Here is a 21,811-nt window from a genome sequence, read left to right on the forward strand (position 1 = left end):
CTTTCAGTCTCTGTGTGTCTTTAGATGTGAAGTGAATCTCTTGTAGTCAGCATATATATAGGTTTTGCTTTTCCATCCATTCAGCTACTCTGTGTCTTTTTATTAGAGTGTTTAGTCTATTTACATTTAAAGTAATTATTGATAAATATGTTTTTATTGCCATTTGTTAATTGTTTTCTGGTTGTTTTTCTATTTCTTTTTGTTCTTTTCCCTTAAAATTTGACCGCTATCTTTGGTATTGTATTTGGACTCCTTTCTCTTTTGTTGTACATCTATTACAGATTTTTGATTTGTGGTTACTCTGAGGCTCATATACAACAACAGATATCTATATATTTCACTTCTTTGTCTTTTAACCTTTATACTAGCTTTATAAGTGGTTGATCTACTACCTTTACTGTATTTTTATCTTTACCAGTGAGATTTTTTCTTACATAATTTTTATATTTTTAGTTGTGGCCTTTTCTTTTCTGCTTGGAGATGTCCATTTAACCTTATACTGTGAAGCCTGTTTGTGTGTGTTGCTCAATTGTGTCTGACTCTTTGCGACTTCATGGACTGTAGCCCGCCAGGCTCCTCTGTCCATGAAATTCTCCAGGCAAGGATACTGGAGTGGGTTGTCATTTCCTTCTCCCAAAAGCCTGTTTAGTGGTGCTGAACTCTTTCAGCTTTTGCTTACAAGTAAAACTCTTTATCTCTCCTTCAAATCTGAATGATAATTTTTTTGGGTAGAGTGTTCTTTGTCGTAGGTTTTCCCCTTTCATCACTTTGAATATACTGTGCCACTCCCTTCTGGCCTGCAAAGTTTCTGATGAAAAGTCAGCTGATCATATTATGGGAGTTTCCTTGTACTTAGTTGCTTTTTTCTTCCTGCTTTTAAGATTCTGCCTTTTTTTTTTTGTCATTTTAATTATGGTGTGTCTTGGTGTGAACGCTTTGGGTTCATTTTGTTTGGGGACTCTCTGCTTCCTATACTTGGATGTCTGTTTCCACCCTCAGTTTAGGGAAGTTTTCCGCTATCAATCTTCAGGTAAGTTCTGTGCTCGTCTCTCTTTCTTCTGGGATGCCTATAAGGCGAATATCAATATCCTTGATGTTGTCTCAGAGGTCTCTTAAACTGCATTTTTAGAAGTTGTTTTTTCTTTTTTCTGTTTAGCTTCAGTGATTTCCACTACTCTGTCTTCCAGATTGCTTATCTGTTCCTTTGAATCATCTAATCCAGTGTTGATTCCTTCTATTGTATTTTTTATTTCAGTTGTATTCAACTCTGCTTGGTTCTTCTTTATATTATGTAACTTTTTTGGTGAAATTCTCATTGTGTTCATCCATTCTTCTCCTGAGCTTGTTGAGCATCTTTATGGTCATTACCTTGAGCTCTTTATTGGGTAGATTGCTTATCTCCACTTTGTTTAATTCTTCTTCTAAGATTTTTGTCTTGTTCCATCATTTGGAACATAACCCCTGTCTCCTCATTTTGTCCAATTCTCCATGTTTATTTCTCTATGTTAGGTAGGTCAGTTATATTTCCTGATCTTAGAAAAGTAGCCTTAAGAGATGTGCCATTGGGCCTAACAGCATGCTCCACTCTGATCACCGCAGCTATATATCCTGGGATATCACCTGTGTAGGCCATGTCTACCCTACTGTTGTATCAGGGATTACTCTTGTGTGCAGGCTGATTAGTGGGGCTGGTCTCTGGCCTGGCTGACTGCAAGGTCATGTCTCATGCAGTAGATGTAGGCCAGCTTGAGGGCAGGTTAGGGTTCCCATGCAATTGACCATGTGACCTGGGGGCTCTGGGGCTGGCACTGGCTTGCTGGAGGGCAGGGCTTCCATTGAAGTCTTGAACCTCCCAAAGTCATCCAAGAGGGTTTGAATCAGTTTATTCCAAACTCCTAAATGTTGATATTTTGACCTCTTCCCATGAATCATAAATGTTCTCAATAATATTTAAAAATGGTGACTCCTTCCTAGGTGGTTTTCAATTTCCTTGCCTAGATCCATCAGAGAAATCTCCATCTAAGGCAGCTGTAGCCTTAAAAAATGTATTTCTTAAATAATAAGACTTGAAAATCAAAATTACATATTGATCCATGAGCTGTAGAAAGGATGTTGTGTTAGCGCCATGAAAACAACATTAATCTCGTAGTATATGTCCGTCAGAGCCCTAGGGTAACTTCAGATGAATTGTCAATGAGCAGTGATATTTTGAAAGGACTCTTCATCTGAGTAGTAGGTCTCAGTGGTGGGCTTAGAATATTCAGTAAGCTATGTTGTAAAGAGGTATACTCTTATCTAGGCTTTGGTCCATTTATAGGGCATAGGCAGAGTAGATTTAGCATATTTCTTAATGGCCCTAGGATTTTTTGACTGGTAAATAAGCATTGGATTCAACTTAAAGTTAGCAGCTACTTTAGCCCCTAACAGAAGAATCTGTTTTTTGAAGCTCTGAAGTCAGATATTGACTTCTCTCTAACTGTGGAAGTCGTAGAGGGCATCTTCTATATAGGGATGTTTCATCTACTTCGAAAAGCACTTTTATTAATTATCTTAGCTAGATTTTCTGGATAACTTGCTGCAGCTACTACTTAGCATTCTGTTTTTATGTTAAGGAGATGACTTCTTTCCTTAAACCTCATGAACCAACCTCTGCTAGCTTCAGACTTTGTTTCTGCAGCTTCATCACTTCTCTCAGGCCTCATAGAAATGAAGAGAGTTAGGGCCTTGTTCTGAATTAAGCTTTGACATAAGGGAGTATTGTGACTGGTTTGTTCTTGTCCAGGCCACTGAAACTTTCTCTGTATCAGCAATAAGGCAGTTTTACTTTCTTATTCCTCATTTATTCACTGGAGAAGCACTTTTAATGTCCTTCAAGAACTTTTCCTTTGCATTCAGTTTGGCTAAGCATTTGGTGCAGGAGGCCCAGCTTTCAGCCTATCTCAGCTTTCACCTTACCTTCCTCACTAAGCTTAATCATTTTTAGCTTTTTGATATAAAGTTAGATGTGTGACTCTTCCTTTCACTTGAACTCTTAAAGGTCATTGTAGAGTTATTAACTAACTGACCTAATGTCACTTTTGTTATGTGTCAGGGAATATAGAAACCCAAAGAGAGGGAGAAAGATAAGAGAATGGCTGGTTAGTGAATTGGTCAGACCACACATATTTATTAAGTTCACTGTCTTATATGGGGACAATACATGGCACTCCAAGACAATTAAAATAGTAACATCAGATCCCTGATCACAGATCAGCATAACAAATACAATGATAATGACAAATTTGAAATGTTGTGAGAATGTGTATCTCAGGGTGTGCAGAGATGTGAAGTGAGGACTAGCCTTTGGAAAAATGGCACTGACAGATTGGTTCCATGCAGGGTAGCTGTATACTTTCAGCTTGTAAAAATGCAGTAAAGTGCAATAAAGGAAAATACAGTACAACAAGATAAGCTTGAGTACGAAATTTTGTGTTTGCTGTCTTTCTGGCTCTTGCAGAAACAATTAGATGAGCAAGAATGGACACAAGCACTTGCAGGCCAAATTGTGACTGTTAGTGTGCTGGGCTGTTCTTATTAAGATGCCTGGTGTGACTCCACGAAATCTAAGTAATCTTAGAGATAAATTCTTGCTTATATGCACAGTAAAGAAAGTATGAGTACATGAAAGTTTTTTGGAGTTGAAGGACTAGGATTTTTCAAACAAATTGATTGAACTTTGAAATTAGCAGCTCTTCATCAAATATTTTTAAACATTCAGTTCAGTCGCTCAGTCATGTCCGACTCTTTGCGACCCCGTGAATTGCAGCACGCCAGGCCTCCCTGTCCATCACCCAACTCCCAGAATTCACCCAGACTCACATCCATCAATGCATTACTATTATTCTTTTCTGTTGATTGTGAGGCCAAAGTTTTGTTTATGTGAGTTGACGTAGATTTGTGTTTGAAGAAACAAAAGAAGGGAGAGACTGAAAATAAAACTAAATAAAAGTAGAAATTTGGGGCTGTGTTTCATGTTTTCATTTCCCCTTGACATTTAATAAAGATTTTATATTTTCCCTCTGTTACCTGTCCCTGTTCCGAGATTGTTGCCCCAGGCGTGTTCTCTGGAAACGGGAATGATACGCACTTATCATCTCCAGACTTAGATATTTTCCTTGCGGTACTGGTTTGTGGGCTTATCTGGAATATTCTGGGTATGAACCTATGGTTCCGGACCTTCTGAACTCTTGAGTTTAGACAATTCTCAGTGATGTGTGAAGGAATTTTGAGTTGAATATTGTCCACAGGTGAATAGGATTTAGTTTTGGCTGTAGATATAGGGCCTCTGTGAGCCAGATAATAATAGAGAAATAACCCAAATGTTAGGAATGTAGCCTCTGCAAACCCTAAGAATGTTTCATGGGACTTTCTATAAGATTCAGCCTCCTATTATGCATTAGCATAATACACTGATTATGGTGTTCCAGTGACTTGATTCTTGGGAGTAACATTTATTGCTGCCAAACAATGATTTTTAAAAATCCTTCCTGTCATGGGGAAATCTGAAGCTGTTCCCTGGGTTTTCCCTGTTTGGTTTGGGGAAGTTTCCATAATTCTATATAATAACATATACAGTTTAGGTTTTTTAATTTTCATTTTTGACATAATTTTGTCCCTCATTTCTTTCTTTTTAGGCTATATCTCTAAATTAACAAACAGTAGGAATTGTCTACTCTGTTTAAAAAGCATTCTGAACAATTTAAGCTAAAAGGATGCTTTGTTTCTTTTGGGTGGGTAGCAAGAAGATTATATGTATTTATAAAATTCTTTTCCTGCAAGGGTAGTTAAAAGCATGTATTTAAAATTAAGGACTTTTTGAAAAATGAACTGTGCTTAACAAAATAGTCTTTTAAAAACTTTAAAATGGGAGTGTTTACTGAAAGTACAGGAAATTGGTGACAGGCAGAATTTGTCTCTGATAACAGAACAGATAGAGACCATAGAACAGGAAAGATGATAGAAGATATAAGGCAATGGAGTAATACCTCAACTGGCCTTTTTTACCACTAAGGAATGCAAAAATATTTAGTCCTTTGTGTAGAGAATAATTTTATTCCAAATATGATATAACTTCTTACCCTCTGTTGGGTTTTATTACACCAAGATCCTGATCCTTTTGGACATGAAAACCTTGTAACTATTTTGGTCAGTGACATTTTACAAAAATATACCAGGTGGTGCTAGTGGGAAAGAATCCGTCTGCCAGTGCCAGACACAAGAGATGTGGTTTCAATACCTGGGTTGGGAAGATCTTCTGGAGGAGGAAATGGCAACCTGCTCCAGTATTCTTGCCTGGAAAATTCCATGGACAGAGGAGCCTGGTGGGCTATAGTTCACGGGGTCGCAAAGAGTTGGACACGACTGAGCAACTGAATAGTGAAGAAATACATTGGAGCTACTTTGGACCATATTGGTGCTCATTGTTTTGTGGATGTTTATCAGTGAATCCGGCCTTCCCAGCTGGCGTTAGTGGTAAAGAACCTACCTGCCAATGCAGGAAGTATAGGAGACAGTGCTTTGATCCCTGAGTTGGGAAGATCCCCTGGAGAAGGGCATGGCAACTCACTCTAGTTTTCTTGCCTGGAGAATCCCCCATGGACAGAGGAGCCTGGTGGACTATGGTCCATAGGGTTGCAAAGAGTCACACATGACTAAAGGGACTTAGCACACGTGCAAATCAGTGAATCTACTCATGGGGAAAATGGTACTGGAAAATGGTACATGCTATCTTAGCTTAACATTCACTTGGAATTTTTTATAACTATGTTTTTCTTCATTTGCCATTTAGATGTAAATTATTTGTCTTCCATTCAAACAATTTAAATCAATTCTTACCGTAATACACATGGCTTAAGGTTCATGGGTGAGGGTGTATCTTCATTCATGCAGATTTTAAGAGAGGAACTTCCAAAGATGTTTTAGATTTGTGAAGATCTCTCTCAATTTTTCATCCCTGTTAAAGGTCAGAAAATTGCACCATTTTTTCCTTCTTTTACTTTTCTACTCCTTATACAATATGAAGTCAGAATTAGTAAGCACAGTATCCCTATACTTATTAAAGTTGGAGCTTTAGAATGTTTAAGACATGTAAACTGATGATTGAGTTTTTAAATAGGTTTTGTCTGAGTTAGTTAGTTCATTGAATATCTTACGAGTGTTGCGTATACCTCCTGTGGTCCAGGCACTGTTCTAGGTTCTGGTTATACAAAGACGAGCCAATCATGGTCACTGCTTTTTAGGGAATTTGCCCAGAGTTGGGGAGAGATTGGTGAGCCTATACTTATAATGCAACTGCCTAAGATGTTTAGGGGAGTACAGAGGAGGGACATATAAATTAGACTGGATGGACATGTAAATCAGACTGCAGGGTCTCTGAGGGCTTCTTAAGGAAGGTAATGGTTTATTTGTGATTTGAAATATAAGTAGGAGTTAGCAGGATGGAGAAGGAAGAAAGGGATGAGAAGTGTTTTCCAGGTGGAAGACTATGCATGTGTGTAAAGATGATTATTAACAAATTGGCTACATCTGAATTAAAAGTATATGTGTACTTTTCATATCTTGCATTTCATTTGGAAGAGTAAGTCTATTTTCACCTGCAAACTAAGAAATTAAAATTTAACTCATAAATTAATTTTTCTGCAGCCTTAAAAAATATAGCAAAACAGAAGAAAATGGAAAAAACATAGCATGTAGCATATGTCAATATAGCACAGCAAGTGTTAATGAATTTGTTTTTGCAATAAATCCAATATTATAAAATAGGACAAAACTGGGATTTTTAAAGTCAAAGATTATTCAAGATTCATCAACTCACTGGGATGAATATCTTTATAAAACAAAAATGCTATAAATAATTTTAAAAATACCCTTATTTATAAATTCAATTTTTTGTTGGTTATATTTTCTTAAATCAAGACATGTGAGTATATGCATGTGCTCAGTTGTGTCTCACTCTTTGTGACCCCATGGACCACTGGGCTCCTCTATCCATGGAATTTTCCAGGCAAGAATACTAGAGCAGGTTGCCATTTCCTACTCCAAGGGATCTTCCTGACCCAGGAATTGAACCAGTAGTCTCTTGTGTCTCCTGCTTTGGCAGGCAGATTCTTTACCACTGCGCCACCTAGGAAGTCAAATCAAAGCATCAGTTCAGTTCAGTCGCTCAGTCGTGTCCAACTCTTTGCAACCCCATGGACTGTAGCATGCCAGGCTTCCCTGTCCATCATCAATTCCCAGAGCTTGCTCAAACTCATGTCCATCGAGTGGGTGATGCCATCCAACCATTTCATCATCAGTCGTCCCCTTCTTTTCCTGCCTTCAATCTTTCCCAACATCTGGGTCTTTCCCAGTGAGTCAGTTCTTTGTATCAGGTGTCTGTTGCATCGCAAAGTCAGTACTTTTGCAGAGTATTGGAGCTTCAGCTTCAGCATCTGTCCTTCCAATGAATATTCAGGGTTGATTTCCTTTAGGATCAAGGCATACCAGTTTTTAAAAAGTGGAAATATTTTGCTATGAATCTTAAGTCAATTTCTGTGGATCTGGTATCAGTATCTCTTAAGTAGAAAACAAATGTCCTATTAGATAATACTTGTAAGGGGCATAGAAATCCTCAAAATGCTATCAGGGAAATAAAATTAGTATCTCCCTTGTTGCATTTACGTGCCTTTTTATCAAGGCAGATTTCAAAGAGGAAGACAGATGTTTCTCCACTTTGTTTTTATTTAAATGTACTACTTGGGATTTGAAGCTTCTGCACTTCTTCTGTTTGTTTGGATTTTTTTTTTATGGCTTGATCCCAGAAAAATGGAATGAAAAATGTAGTGAAAGCTTTTGTTGTTTAAAATTGCAGGGTGCTGTGAGACTTACTGCAAATCCCTGATGTCTCCCTGTCTGCCTTCAATTCTCCTATTTTTGGTAATAATGCAAGCAGTCATTTTAGAAAACTTTGCTTTGTTCATTTTACTGAGCCTCTTCCAGACACCATGTGCCTGAAGCAATAGCAGCCAGCCACAGCCAAGGTCCTAGGGCGTAAGCTCAGACTTCGTCTTTCTCAAATGCTGCCACTTGCAATTTGCATAAATGTTGAAAAGAAAATTAAAAGGGCCCTCTATACCTCCTCTTCACATATTTTAGGAACCCCAGCCATTCAAGGCACTAAAATATCTTTTGAGTCATCTGTGGATATAAAAGCACAAATAGGTACGATCCTGCAGACAGAGGGAGCAGGATATGGAGAAAAAAAAAATCATGTGAGACAGACAACAGACAGAGGCTTATTTGAAGAGGCTACAAAGCAGCAAGTAATGCCAATTTAAAGCGATTACATGTTAATGCAACAAATGGAACACATTTGAAGGCTGCTCAGATTACACTGGCTGGGGTGCAGACTTAATTACTCATGTTAGAGATTCCGAAAACAAAGGGAGGCTTTTAGACCAGTGATACGTACCTGACATGATACTGAAAAGCCTTGGAAAAACTGAAGTAAATGCCTAGAGAAATTTTTAAGGAGGATTCAGTAAGTTGGATACCTGAGGTCTGTCCCTAAATGGGTAAATTCCTGAGTCACTGGAACTGGTTAAAATCAATGACAGTTTATTGCTGTATTTATATACAAGTGAGGCTGATAAACATGAATAAATACTAGAACCTTGTCTGGACTGAGTTATACTTAAACAACAAAGGTTTGTGTTGTATTTCCTAAAGATTCTTTCTGGAATGATTCTGAAATTGATATTGAGAGAAGGCCTGCCAAAGGTATACAATAAAAGCAATTTTTATTTCATTCCTATTTATCTTAGAGTCATTTGGGCAGGTCATATTCTATCTGTCCCTACTCCTAACTTCCCTAGACTGTATGGGCCGTGAGGATAGGGATTGTTTTTTTTCTCCATTTGACTTTCTTGCAATGATTAGTAATGGGCCGTGCTCAAGAGTAGTTGTTTAACAAATATTAAAAGCACCATATTAAAACTGAATGACATTTTTGCTCATGTATAGTGGTAATTTACCTTTCATGAATCACTTCTTATGCTTGCAGTGCTATACCTTTTTTTTTTTAAAGCAATGAGTTGGGTTTTTTTTTAGATAGTAGTTTAGTATCTCTTTTATTAGACCTTTATTGGTGACAGCTGGGAAGAATTTATTCCGTTTATTTATAGTATGATCTAAATTTCTTAGGACTCTTATTTCTCAGTTTGTTTAAAGTGGGGTCTGATTGATACAAGAAGTTCCTTTAAAGCCACCATTTATCATGAAATCAATTTATAAAGAATTTAAGTACCTACTATGTGAAAGTAAGTGAAGTGAAAGTCGCTCCTTGCCACCCCATGGACTATACAGTCCATGGAATTCTCCAGGCTAGAATACTGGAGCGGGTAGCCTTTCCCTTCTCCAGGGGATCTTCCCAACCTAGGTATTGAACCCAGGTCTCCCACATTGCAGGCAGATTCTTTACCAGCTGAGCCACAAGGGAAGCCCAACAATACCGGAGTGGGTAACCTATCCCTACTCCAGGGGATCTTCCCGACCCAGGAATCAAACTTGGGTCTCCCTGCATTGCAGGACTCCTACTATGCGAGCAATCCTTTTTTGAGTTCTTACTATGTATAAGACATTGTTCTAGGCTCTTTAAATGTATTAATTCAGTTAATTCTTATCAGGGTGCTGGTAAGAAATGAAAACACAAAGAGGATAAGAGATAGTAAATGGGGAGCTAGAATTCCAGCTGAGATCCTGATTGCAGCATTTTTGCTTCAATCACTGAACTGGATTGCCTCAAGTATACAGAAGAGAAGTAGTTTCTATCCTCTAGGAACTTAGAAGTGTGAAAGCCGAGAGAGTTAGAAGATAGTACAGAATTAAATCCTAAACTTTTTAGCATTTATTCGTGAGTTATTAGTGTTACAAGAGTAGGGGTTGGCCTGAGAGGACAGAACTGTCCAGAGGAAGCTTTCTGGGCCAGGCAGGAGGCGAGCTGGGCTGGGAGGAAGGAGCAGAATTTAGATACTAAAGGGGAAGTAGCAATCAGAGGAAGCTGAGATACTAGTGGAGGCAAGGAACTGAGTTTGTGGTGATCTATTTGAGCTAAAGTCTGCATTCAAAGTGGTTCCTGGTAACGTTGGACCCACTGTGGGCTGTGATCTTGAAGGCGCAGGTGAGGGCTTAGACTGGAAGAATGAAGAAGTGACTTGTCCCTGGAAGAAAAAGTGCCAGGCTTGGCACTATATCCATCCAAGGAACTGCACCAACCTTTCAGCTGGTTCTTCTGAAGCCAAGCTGAGAATAACTTCTGAGAATTGAATAAGAACTGAAAGCCACTATATGTAGACGGGCAAGTGGTGGAAGGACACGTTGCAAGTGATACTTCTGGGAGGTTAGAGGTGATTAAAATAAAATCCTTACCATCTGGGGGGAGCTGAGAAAATGGGTAGCTTCAGCCTAGTCTAAAAAGGAGTACCTTGCATAAGCTTATATCAGAAAGGGAAAAAAAAAAAACACCTTCATTACTCTGGAGCATTGAATGGTCCTGAGTTTTTCAAACACAGATCTGGCTGTATTATTTTTCTTGCTTAGGGCAGCCCAGTAGTCTGTGCTTACCTCTAAAGTAGAAGCTGTAGTCTAACCCCTGCCTACCTTCCTTGCTATCTCCTGTTAGTCTCCCCTTTGTTTAATAATTTCTAGCCATGCAAACATGGAATACCAGTCTCATTCCATCTTTGGGCTTTTATACTTGGTTTCCTCTTTTTGGGATCACGTTCCCCCCATTTCATCATGATACTTGTTCTTACCACTTGAGAGAGGCCTTGCCTAGTCACCGTATCTAAAGTAGGTCCCTATACCTCTGGCCTTCCTGGTTATGTTGTATTCCAGAACTGGGTTCTACTTCCAGTAGAATCTATCACTTACTACTGTGAGTTAACTTTATTTATTCATTTATTATGTCTTTGCCTAGTAGAAATAAGGTTCAAGTGGACAGGGACTAATAAAACATGATTTTTCTGACACCACGGCCTGTATCTCACATTAGATACACTGTAAGTATGTTCGTTTCTTCATCCTTCCTTCCTTCCTTCCTTTCTTTCCTTTTCTTTTTGCTTTTGTGGCTTTCAGGATCTTAGTTCCCTGACCAGGGATTGAATCCATGCCCTGGGCGGTGAAAGTGCAGAGTCCTAACCGCTGGACCTCCAGGAAATTCCCTCTGTGTGTTTCTGAATATTGGAAAACTAGTCCCCAAATGGGTGGAGGAGCCTGGTAGGCTGCAGTCCATGGGGTTGCTAAGAGTCAGATACGACTGAGTGACTTCACTTTCACCTTTCACTTGCACGCACTGGAGAAGGCAATGGCAACCCACTCCAGTGTTCTTGCCTGGAGAACCCCAGGGACGGGGGAGCCTGGTGGGCTGCCGTCTACGGGCTTGCACAGAGTCAGACACGACTGAAGTGACTTAGCAGCAGCAGCAGCAGTCCCCAAATACACAGAAAATGTGGGGACTTCCCTGGTGGTTCACTGGTTGAGAATTCACCTTCCAATGTGGGGGATGTCGGTTTGATCCCTGGTCAGCATACTAAGATCCCACATGCAGCAGGGCGATTAAGCCCTTGCATTGCAACTAGAGAAAAGCCCAAGAGCCACAAAATTAAAAAAAAAAAAAAAAAGAAAGAAAATGTGTGAAATTCAGCATCTAGATGTTGTGTCACATTGCCAAGTGATGCAGTGATGAAATTGGAATCCACTGCTTCTTTTTGTTTTTGCCCATTTGTGGGGCTGCTGCTGCTAAGTTACTTCAGTCGTGTCTGACTCTGTGCGACCCCATAGATGGCAGCCCACCAGGCTGCCCCGCCCCTGGGATTCTCCAGGTAAGAACACTGGAGTGGGTTGCCATTTCGGCAGGGGCATGCAAATACAGATACACAGTATATGAGATTGATACTTATCAAGCAGCCCCAACCAGTAACACTGAAGAAGCTGAAGTTGAATGGTTCTATGAAGACCTACAATAGAATGGGAAAGACTAGAGATCTCGTCAAGAAAATCAGAGATACCAAAGGAACATTTCATGCAAAGATGGGCTTGATAAAGGACAGAAATGGTATGGACCTAACATAAGCAGAAGATATTAAGAAGAGATGGCAAGAATACACAGAAGAACTGTACAAAAAAGATCTTCACGACCCAGATAATCACAATGGTGTGATCACTGACCTAGAGCCAGACATCCTGGAATGTGAAGTCAAGTGGGCCTTAGAAAGCATCACTACGAACAAAGCTAGTGGAGGTGATAGAATTCCAGTTGAGCTATTCCAAATCCTGAAAGATGATGCTGTGAAAGTGCTGCACTCAATATGCCAGCACATTTGGAAAACTCAGCAGTGGCCACAGGACTGGAAAAGGTCCGTTTTCATTCCAGTCCCAAAGAAAGGCAATGCCAAAGAATGCCACACGCTAGTAAAGTAATGCTCAAAATTCTCCAAGCCAGGCTTCAGCAATATGTGAACCGTGAACTTCCTGATGTTCAAGCTGGTTTTAGAAAAGGCAGAGGAACCAGAGATCAAATTGCCAACATCCGCTGGATCATGGAAAAAGCAAGAGAGTTCCAGAAAAACATCTATTTCTGCTTTATTGACTATGCCAAAGCCTTTGACTGTGTGGATCACAATAAACTGGAAAATTCTGAAAGAGATGGGAATACCAGACCACCTGGCTTGCCTCTTGAGAAATTTGTATGCAGGTCAGGAAGCAACAGTTAGAACTGGACATGGAACAACAGACTGGTTCCAAATAGGAAAAGGAGTACGTCAAGGCTGTATATTGTCACCCTGCTTATTTAACTTCTATGCAGAGTACATCATGAGAAACGCTGGGCTGGAAGAAGCACAAGCTGGAATCAAGATTGCCGGGAGACATATCAATAACCTCAGATATGCAGATGATACCACCCTTATGGCAGAAAGTGAAGAGGAACTCAAAAGCCTCTTGATGAAAGTGAAAGAGGAGAGGGAAAAAGTTGGCTTAAAGCTCAACATTCAGAAAACGAAGATCATGGCATCCGGTCCCATCACTTCATGGGAAATAGATGGGGAAACAGTGGAAACAGTGTCAGACTTTATTTTTCTGGGCTCCAAAATCACTGCAGATGGTGACTGCAGCCATGAAATTAAAAGACGCTTACTCCATGGAAAGAAAGTTATGACCAACCTAGATAGCATATTGAAAAGCAGAGATGTTACTTTGCCAACAAAGGTCTGTCTAGTCAAAGCTGTGGTTTTTCCTGTGGTCATGTATGGATGTGAGAGTTGGACTGTGAAGAAAGCTGAGCACTGAAGAATTGATGCTTTTGAACTGTGGTGTTGGAGAAGACTCTTGAGAGTCCCTTGGACTGCAAGGAGATCCAACCAGTCCATCCTAAAGGAGACCAGTCCTGGGTGTTCATTGGGAGGACTGATGCTAAAGCTGAAACTCCAATACTTTGACTACCTGGTGAGAAGAGTTGACTCATTGGAAAAGACTCTGATGCTGGGAGGGATTGGGGGCAGGAGGAGAAGGGGACGACAGAGGATGAGATGGCTGGATGGCATCACCGACTCGATGAACATGGGTTTGGGTGATCTCCGGGAGTTGGTGATGGACAGGGAGGTCTGGTGTGCTGTGATTCATGGGGTCGCAAAGAGTCGGATACGACTGAGCGACTGAACTGAACTGTAGCTTAAGATGAAAATTCTGGAAAAAGTTACTCCTTTTGTGAGTGACTAGTTTCTCTGAGTCTCTTAAAAGAACACTTTAAGCGTGATTTCTTTGGTTAGTATGATTGAACATTTCACTTTCTACTCTACAAATATAAAGCTACTTAAATTTTATGAAGTTTAATTGTTTTACATGGGAAAAAGTAAATTGAATTTTGAAATGAGGTCTTTCCCAATCTCACCATCATGGTTTTGAGTTATCAAAGTTTTACCTTCTGTTTTTATGACAAATAATTACAGTATTCTTTTAGAAATAGCCCCTGAACAAAGTAGTGTCCAAATTTTACTTTTTTTTTTATTGGTTGTTCATTCATTCAGGCACTATATTGTCATGTACATCATCCAAGACTTCCAATGTATTATACATTCTTAGGCAATTCCTTAAAGTGGACTATCATGCCTTAATACAGCTGTTGTCTCCAAATGTGGTTCCTCAAATTAGCAGAATTAGCATCACCTGGGAATTTGTTAGGAACGCAGATTCCCAGACCCGCTTTAGACTAATTCCCTCACAAACTGTGGGAATGGAGTTGGGCAGTTTGTGTTTTAGCAAGCCCTCCAGATGATTCTGATACACACTAAAGTTTGAGAACTGTGGCTTAGTAAATGTTAAAAGTTCAAGGTAGCATGATCCTGAAGATCAGTCATGTAGCATTAATTATTAGCCTTGTAAGCCCACCTCCTTTTTGGTCACTGAATTTGATTGGTTCACTGAGACTAGGCTATAAAGTTATTTTCTATATTGATTGCCACATATTGACTTTAGGTTGTTTATATTTCTCTGAACCTGTCAGTGTAATGATTTGCCAGGACACTTAATAGAAACAGACTGATTTTTTTTTTTTTTTCTTTCTTTGCATCCATGGCTTTCTGAGTCACAGGTGGCTGGCTTCTTATATCCTTTGGATAAATCTCTCTAGGCACCAAGCATGGCATTCATGTTCTGTTAATGAGGGAGCTGTCACTGTTGGATCACAGAGGGCCCTCCAGGAGTATTTAGTTCACCCCCATTTGGTTTACAGGTTGGGAAATTGATCCCCCATGAGGTTCTGCTTTTCTTGCAGGGGTGCAGTTCATTTGTGGTCAGGACAGGGTTTCAGGACTTCTGACTCCCTTTACTGCACCAGGATTCCTGCAGGGGGAGGACAGAGCTGTAGCTTGCTCTGTGCCTACAGGACATTCCTTTCCTACTGTGAGGTTGCCTTTTTTTTTTTTTTTTTTTAAAGAAAAAAGCAAATAGAAAAAAAGTCAGGAAGTTCTCATTGAAACTAATAAAAGTGTCTAAAGAGAATAAAAAAATCAGTTTGAGAACTTTGGTATGGAGGAAATAACCTGACATTAACTGTTTTAATTATAGTTGTTGCATTGGGCTTATCAGTGTGGGAAGAGGGAGCATTTGAGCCCTACAGGGAAGTGGGATATGGACAACAAGATGACCCTGTTCCTGCATATGCCTGTTCGGACTACAACCTAGTGACTGCTTGTGTGATCCCAACAGCTGTCACGGAGATGGGGCTGGATTCAGTAAAGCCCTGCAGTATCATAGCTAGTGCTAGGGTGGAATGCCCCATGAGGTGGTCTCTTAATCTCCTTGGCCTTCACTTTCCAATATGTGGGTATAATAATACCTATTCTGCCCAACTTGAGAAGAAAAATGTCATAGTGGGGAGCAGCATATTACTGTGTTCAGAGGACGGACTCTCTCATGAGATCCAGACTCCCTAGGTTCAAATCCTGGCTCTTTAACTCACGGTTGTGACAATAGGTAGGTCACTTATGCTTTCTGTGGAAATGAGTTTAATGAAATTAACTACTTCATAGGGTTGTGGGGAAGATTTAATTAGTCTGTGTAAGTGCTTTAAACAGTATTGTTGTGTGTTAACTATTGTTGTTACTAGTTTTAAAAAATATTATTATCTTAACAGATGAGATTTTTATAAACTTTCATCAGTTTGATGTTGATAACAGTAGTGGGCAAGCAAAGTGTTCTCATGCAGTAATTGTTAGTAGAGGAGTTGTTCTGATATCTAGCTTATGCATGAGCCCTGCTGTGAGAAGAAGCTAGTATCCCCCAGAAGGGCAGACCTAGAGCCTCTGATGTTGTAATTTATTCATAGAGTGATATGCACAGAGGAAACTCAAAACCAGGGCCTTCTCGATTTTGCTTTCAGGTATTTTTACATGAACTATCCTAGGAGATGAATATCTTCATAATCTTCCAGAAAATGTTTCATGGATTTCCATTTTGGTTTTTATTGTTTGACAAGGTTTCTTTCTGTCTTGCCTTTCTAACTGTTACTAGGATTCTTGATAAGCATTTTGGTGATGAAAATTCTAACTCTAAAAGCTAGACGATCAAGGTATTGTAACTATCCAGCAAACAAATGGCAGCCTTTGGGTAGACTTCCTCCTCTTTCGGCTGAACTCAGTGAAAGTTTCTACTCTTGCTGTTTATTTCTGAGCAGTCTCTTTTGGGAGGGAATTAGGATGGTGAAGTGCCTTTTTACTACGGGAATGAGGATTCAAGAATTTGAGAATTATTATCTTATTTATATATATATATATAAAATTAACTTTTCATTTTCTTTACTTTGATATCCTCCCTCCTCTACAAGCTCTATTCATGGTCTGCTTCCCGTCTTTGTGTGAGCCCCTTGAAGTTAGTTAGAGATTATGTTTTATTTATTTCTCTATGTTTTCTATTTCCGCCTTTTCTTCTGGATCCTAATACAGCATCTGCTACACATTGGTGGTGGTGGTTTAGTTGCTAAGTCGTGTCTGACTCTTGCGACCCCATGGACTGTAGCCTGCCAGGCTCCTCTGTCCATGGGATTTTCCAGGCAAGAATACTGGAGCGGATTGCTATTTCCTTCTCCAGGGAATCTTCCTGACCCAGGAATTGAACTCAGGTCTCCGGCATTGCACCTTAGGCTCTCAAATATAGTTTATTGAATGAATATTATTGATGTTTCTGGTTACTTCTTGAAGTGGCCTGTTTTGAAACTTCACGTGAAGCCTTAAGTAATTCATTGATATCATGGTGACCTAGTATCTACGATCTTCCTGAATTTTCGTCGATGAATCCTTACATTGCTTATCTGAAGTATCCAGATCCCAAGATGCTTGTAGTATATCATGGATTGGATAGCATAACTTTAATTCTCTTAGTATCATTGGGAAAGGGATGTAGCAGCCAGAGAGATAGAAGCACAGAGAATTAAGAATGCCATTCAGGACCACAGAGCAGTTACTGTGGGAAGAGACTCTTGGGATGAGCTTTTCTACTTCTATGACCCCAGAAGCCAAAAGATAAAAAGATGCCCTGAATTGGATATTTCTTTAATGTCTAAGGGTTATGATTAGTGACTTATTTCTAATGTGCATTTGTTTTTATTTTTAGCATTGCAATGTCGAGATGGCTATGAGCCTTGTGTAAATGAAGGAATATGTGTTACCTACCACAACGGTACAGGATACTGCAAGTAAGTTTCTCTCTCTCTCTCTCTTTTTTTTTTTTTTCATTTTCATATATCTTATTTTTCCTCAGTAGGATTTGGCTCTACTATCCTATACTTAATACTTCTGTGAAATGTTACTGGTTCACTAACTTTCCTGATGTAGTTTTTTGGAAGATGAGGATTTGGATGTCAGATAAATGGTTAATAAGAACTTACTGTCTTACCCTTATCTTTTTCATCATGATAAAGGCTTTCAGTGAGTAGCTTGTGTGTGTGTATGTGTGCTTAGTCGCTTAGTCATGTCTGACTCTTTGTGACCCTTTGGACTGTAGCCCACCAAGCCCCTCTGTCCATGGGATTTTCCAGGCAAGAGTACTGGAGTGGGTTGCCTTTTCCTCCTCCAGAGGATCTTCCTGACCCAAGGATCCAAACCCACGTCTCCTGTGTCTCTTGCATTGCAGGCAGATTCTTTACCCACTGAACCATCAGGGAAGCCCAGAGAGTATATTCTTTAACATTTTTCAGTTTAATCATTACGAAATCTTTCAGTTAAGAAAATTTCAGTTTTCAGATTAGAATCGATTCTCAATGTGTTAGCTCTGATCTTGTTTTTAAGTTAGACCAAATGCACATTAACTTTAATTCTGCCTGCCATAGGTAAATATTATAGCCATGTAACACTTTTTTTTTCCTAATGTAAAATATCCAATTCTGAAGGAGAGTCTGTGAGAGAAGAAAATACACACATGCCTGTAGGGATGGAGTAGGGAGCAGGGGCTGTGGGTGAAGGTCATTATATGGATTTAAAAGAATAAGGGTTAGGGTTAGGAAATGGCAGCCCACTGCAGTATTTCTTGCCTGGAAGATTCCATGGACAGAGGAGCCTGGAGGGCTACAGTTCATGGGGTTGCAAAGAGTCGGACATAGCACACACTAGCCACACTAGAGATGAATTAGGATGAGGAATAGGACTAGGGAGTATAGGCTAGTTCTCAAGAGTGTTCCTTTTCTTCCTGTCTGATCATGAAGTGTAGCCATACTTTTTGTTTGAGGAAGCCTGTGAGGTAATCTTTTAAATTGCTTCTCTAGATTTCCTATGGACAATTTCCCCCGCTTCTACCTCAATTGAAAATTTTTGATAGGAACATGTATCCATTCTATTTCTTTAATAGAAAATAAGATTTGGTAATATGACATTTATCTTCTTTAATACTTTTTTGGGGGTGTATTTGTTCTTTACTTTGGTAGAAGTATGTGCTTGATAAGCATTTTAAGTGATTTTATCCAACATAGTTTTGTTTCTTTTCTGGATATTTAGCTGAATAACTTAACTGTAATAATTACATTTGTTCCAATCAAGTCTATTCTGACACCGGGATTTAAGTTCTTTAATGTTATGAACAAGAATTTTTCCAAGTCAGAAAAAATTTTCTTCACCAAAGTGAAAATATTTTAAGCTGTGATGACAGTGAAGCCTAACAATAGGTTATTTGGATTGGAGTAAAGATAACATTGGAAATGAAATTTTTTATGTAGCTGATTATAGGCTGTTCACTTAGTTTTTCTAGCTGGGAAAAAAATCCAACCAAAAACATGTAATGTAGTCTCCTCTAAGAATGGAAACACAACTGGAGATAATAAGGAAAGGAACTTAATACCTTAGAATTGGCCAGTGAAATCTTGTTTAGTCTGTTTTTGGCATCTGGTGTCTTAGTTACTTGCTTCATTCTATTATTTAGCTATCTTGTGGTAGTTAACCCATTATATTATGATCATTTGTTGATAATGTTTGTTTCTCCCACTAGAGTATGAGAGGTCCTGGTCTTGTGCATTTTCAGTTTGGTATGTAGCTAGTGCCTAACAATATGTTTCTTGAATCAAAAAATGCTCGATAGGTATTATCATTCACTTGTTTATTTATTTATTTATTGAAGGATAATTGCTTTACAGAATTTTGTTGTTGTCTGTCAAACCTCGACATGAATCAGCCATAGGTATACATATATCCCCTCCCTTTTGAACCTCCCTCCCGTCTCCGGCCCCATCCCACCACTCTAAATTGATACAGAGCCCCTGTTTGAGTTTTCTGAGCCATACAGCAAATTCCCATTGGCTATCTATTTTACATATGGTAATGTAAGTTTCCATGTTACTCTTTCCATACATCTCACATGTTTTTAAATCTGTTTGTCTTAAATAAGTAGAGACTGGACTTTTCCTCTGAGAATTTTGTTAGCTTCATGTAGTGTTCAGGATGTCAGTACCATACAGAGAGGCAATTTAGTTCTATTTAGAGATAATTCAACTTGGTGACTTATGTAGGGAGAATTTAAAATACGTTCCAAGTGTTAGCCTACATATTTGTGGTCTGACATGGGGAGAGAAGATTCTAGAGGAGACTAAACTCTGAGCACATACCAGGAATGGACACTAAGGGTCATTTTGGGAGAGAAAACAGATCTGTGAGTCTCAGGCTCTCCAACCAAGGTGAGAGAGACAAAGTTGCCCCCAGTTTTTGGAAAAAGCATTGCTAGGAAACAGGGGACTCACTTTGTGATTGACAAAAATGGAGCTGCCAGAATTCTGTTGCTGAATACTTGTTAATTATTGATGGAGTGGATTGCTTATGGATATAGTCCTAGATATAGTCCTAGACATCCCTCAAATGACTTCCAATCCTGTTGTGAGGGAAACAACCTTCTAGTGAAAAGCAGAGTAAGGGGAAAACTGGGCAAGGCCATCTTCTGGGGAGTGGATAACAAAGCTTGTAAAAAGTGATTGTGTCTCTACTTCAGTAAAAGTAATATTAGCATCTTCAGGAGTAGAAGAATCAACATCAGTGGACACAGGAATGCAAGAACGATATCAGGGATGCCAGGTCACTCATCCTACATTGGCACGCCAGCCAACATCCACAGAATGTAAGCAAAATTTAAGTAAAAATAACATTTACTTAGCAGGCCTTTCAGTATATCTTCACCACCTTTATTTTTTTCCCTAGGGAAAGAAGTTACTCCAGCTTGCTCAGTAAATATTATTTTCACAAAATGGTATATGAATACTAGAACACTTAGAAGATTTATAAAAATCACATTATCAGATATTCAGGACTTAATGACTGTCTTTTCATTCAATAGATTGCTTAGTGGATTAAGGAAAGAGAGCTGAGGCCAAATTTCTTTTACAGGGGTGAGTGGGTGGGTGGGAATTAATGGAAAATGTTTTAAAGTAGAAGGCAACTGACTGTCTCTTTAAAGAGCATAATGTTATTGACTTAGCCAAATTATAATGGTTGTTTATGGAAATTATAGAAATCCTTGATAAGATCACACTGACAGATGAGGACAAGTACTTTTAAAGGTTAGTTTTGTATACAGCTCAACTGTTTTTTTCTAACTGTTAAGTATTCTAACAGTCTGTGATTAGATTGGGAGCTAGACAAGAAGAACCTGTGTAATCTTGCATAAAACTCAATTATTGCTCCTAAATAGTTGTTGTCAGCTCTTAATAAAGCCCTCTCACTACACAGAAGTAAGACATTTCATTCTCTCCCTGTCCTACTGGGAGGTGTAAATATATAATTAAGTTTGGCTGTCATTAATCACTTTCAAGTTGTTTTCTCAGGCTTTCAAATATAAACCATTCCAAATCCCACTTTGATTAAAACTCATGGGCAACTCAAGTTCACTAGAGTGTTGGGGGTGGGTGAGGTTACAATTTGCAAAATTCACAAAATGTGTATTTTTAAGGACACAGTATAGTTATTTAAAGTCCTTGTCTGCCAGTTTTTAACATATGGGTTGTCTTTGGGTGTGTTTCCATCAATAGCTCTTTCAATTTCCCTTTACTTCATGTTTATGGTAGTTTTTATTGATTTTTGGACATTGCAAGTGATGCGTTTTAAAATTTATCTTCTAAAGAATGTTACTGGAAGATCAGCTTGATGCTATGGAGGCTTGTATTTAGGTTCTGGTATGGTGGGTCTGTTTTGCTCTTAGTCTGATGGTGTGTCTTAGTCAAGACTTGGAGTCTGGATACAGTCCTTATTCCCAAGGTATAACCCTTCAGTGAATTCAGTGGAAAGCATGAGGTGTTTACCACATACTGGGGTGTATCTCAAGCCCCTCTAATTTGGTAGCACTTGAATTCAAACCTCTGACTCCCCAAAACCGTGCTCAGCTTTTCAGCCTTCCAGCTCTTGTTTTCTGTTGTGTTCCTCATATCATCTTGTTGTGGAGTTACATGACATGTTTTTTAACGTGTCTAGTTGCAAAACTGGTTCTGTCCGGTCCAGAATTTCTCTTCCTCAGTTTTCAGAGGAATTTTGACAGTTCCAGATACCTTTGACTCCTTAGCTCTTATAGGACTTCCATTCACTTGTGCTTCATGAACTAGGGAATACCTTCAGGGAAAAAGGTATATAAGTGTAGGTTTCATATATGTAGTTTGTGTTTTCCTTTGAGGCTCATATCCCTTCTAGTTTCTGCCTGCTTTGATTGCTCTCTGGTACCTTTTAACATTTTGTCTGAAGTTTATAATAATTATAAATGAGAGAGTTGGTCTAAGTTACTC

At 39.1% G+C, this 21,811-nt stretch overlaps 1 protein-coding gene across 5 annotated transcripts in view; it reads left to right on the plus strand.

Moving 5' to 3' along the window:
* Positions 1 to 21,811, plus strand: part of NOTCH2 (notch receptor 2) — a 176,456-nt gene that overhangs the window by 35,084 nt on the left and 119,561 nt on the right. For 4 of the 5 annotated variants that reach the window (XM_044944470.2, XM_006049346.4, XM_044944468.2 and 1 more), the window contains exon 2: positions 17,182 to 17,263. The exons of the other annotated variant lie outside the window; for it this stretch is intronic. In XM_044944470.2, the coding sequence (XP_044800405.2) occupies positions 17,182 to 17,263 (82 nt within the window). The remainder of the gene's footprint in view (positions 1 to 17,181; positions 17,264 to 21,811) is intronic. 5 annotated transcript variants of the gene reach the window in all.

This window comes from Bubalus bubalis, chromosome 6 (genome assembly GCF_019923935.1).
Source record: "Bubalus bubalis isolate 160015118507 breed Murrah chromosome 6, NDDB_SH_1, whole genome shotgun sequence".
In the NCBI taxonomy this organism is placed as follows: Eukaryota; Metazoa; Chordata; class Mammalia; order Artiodactyla; family Bovidae; genus Bubalus; species Bubalus bubalis.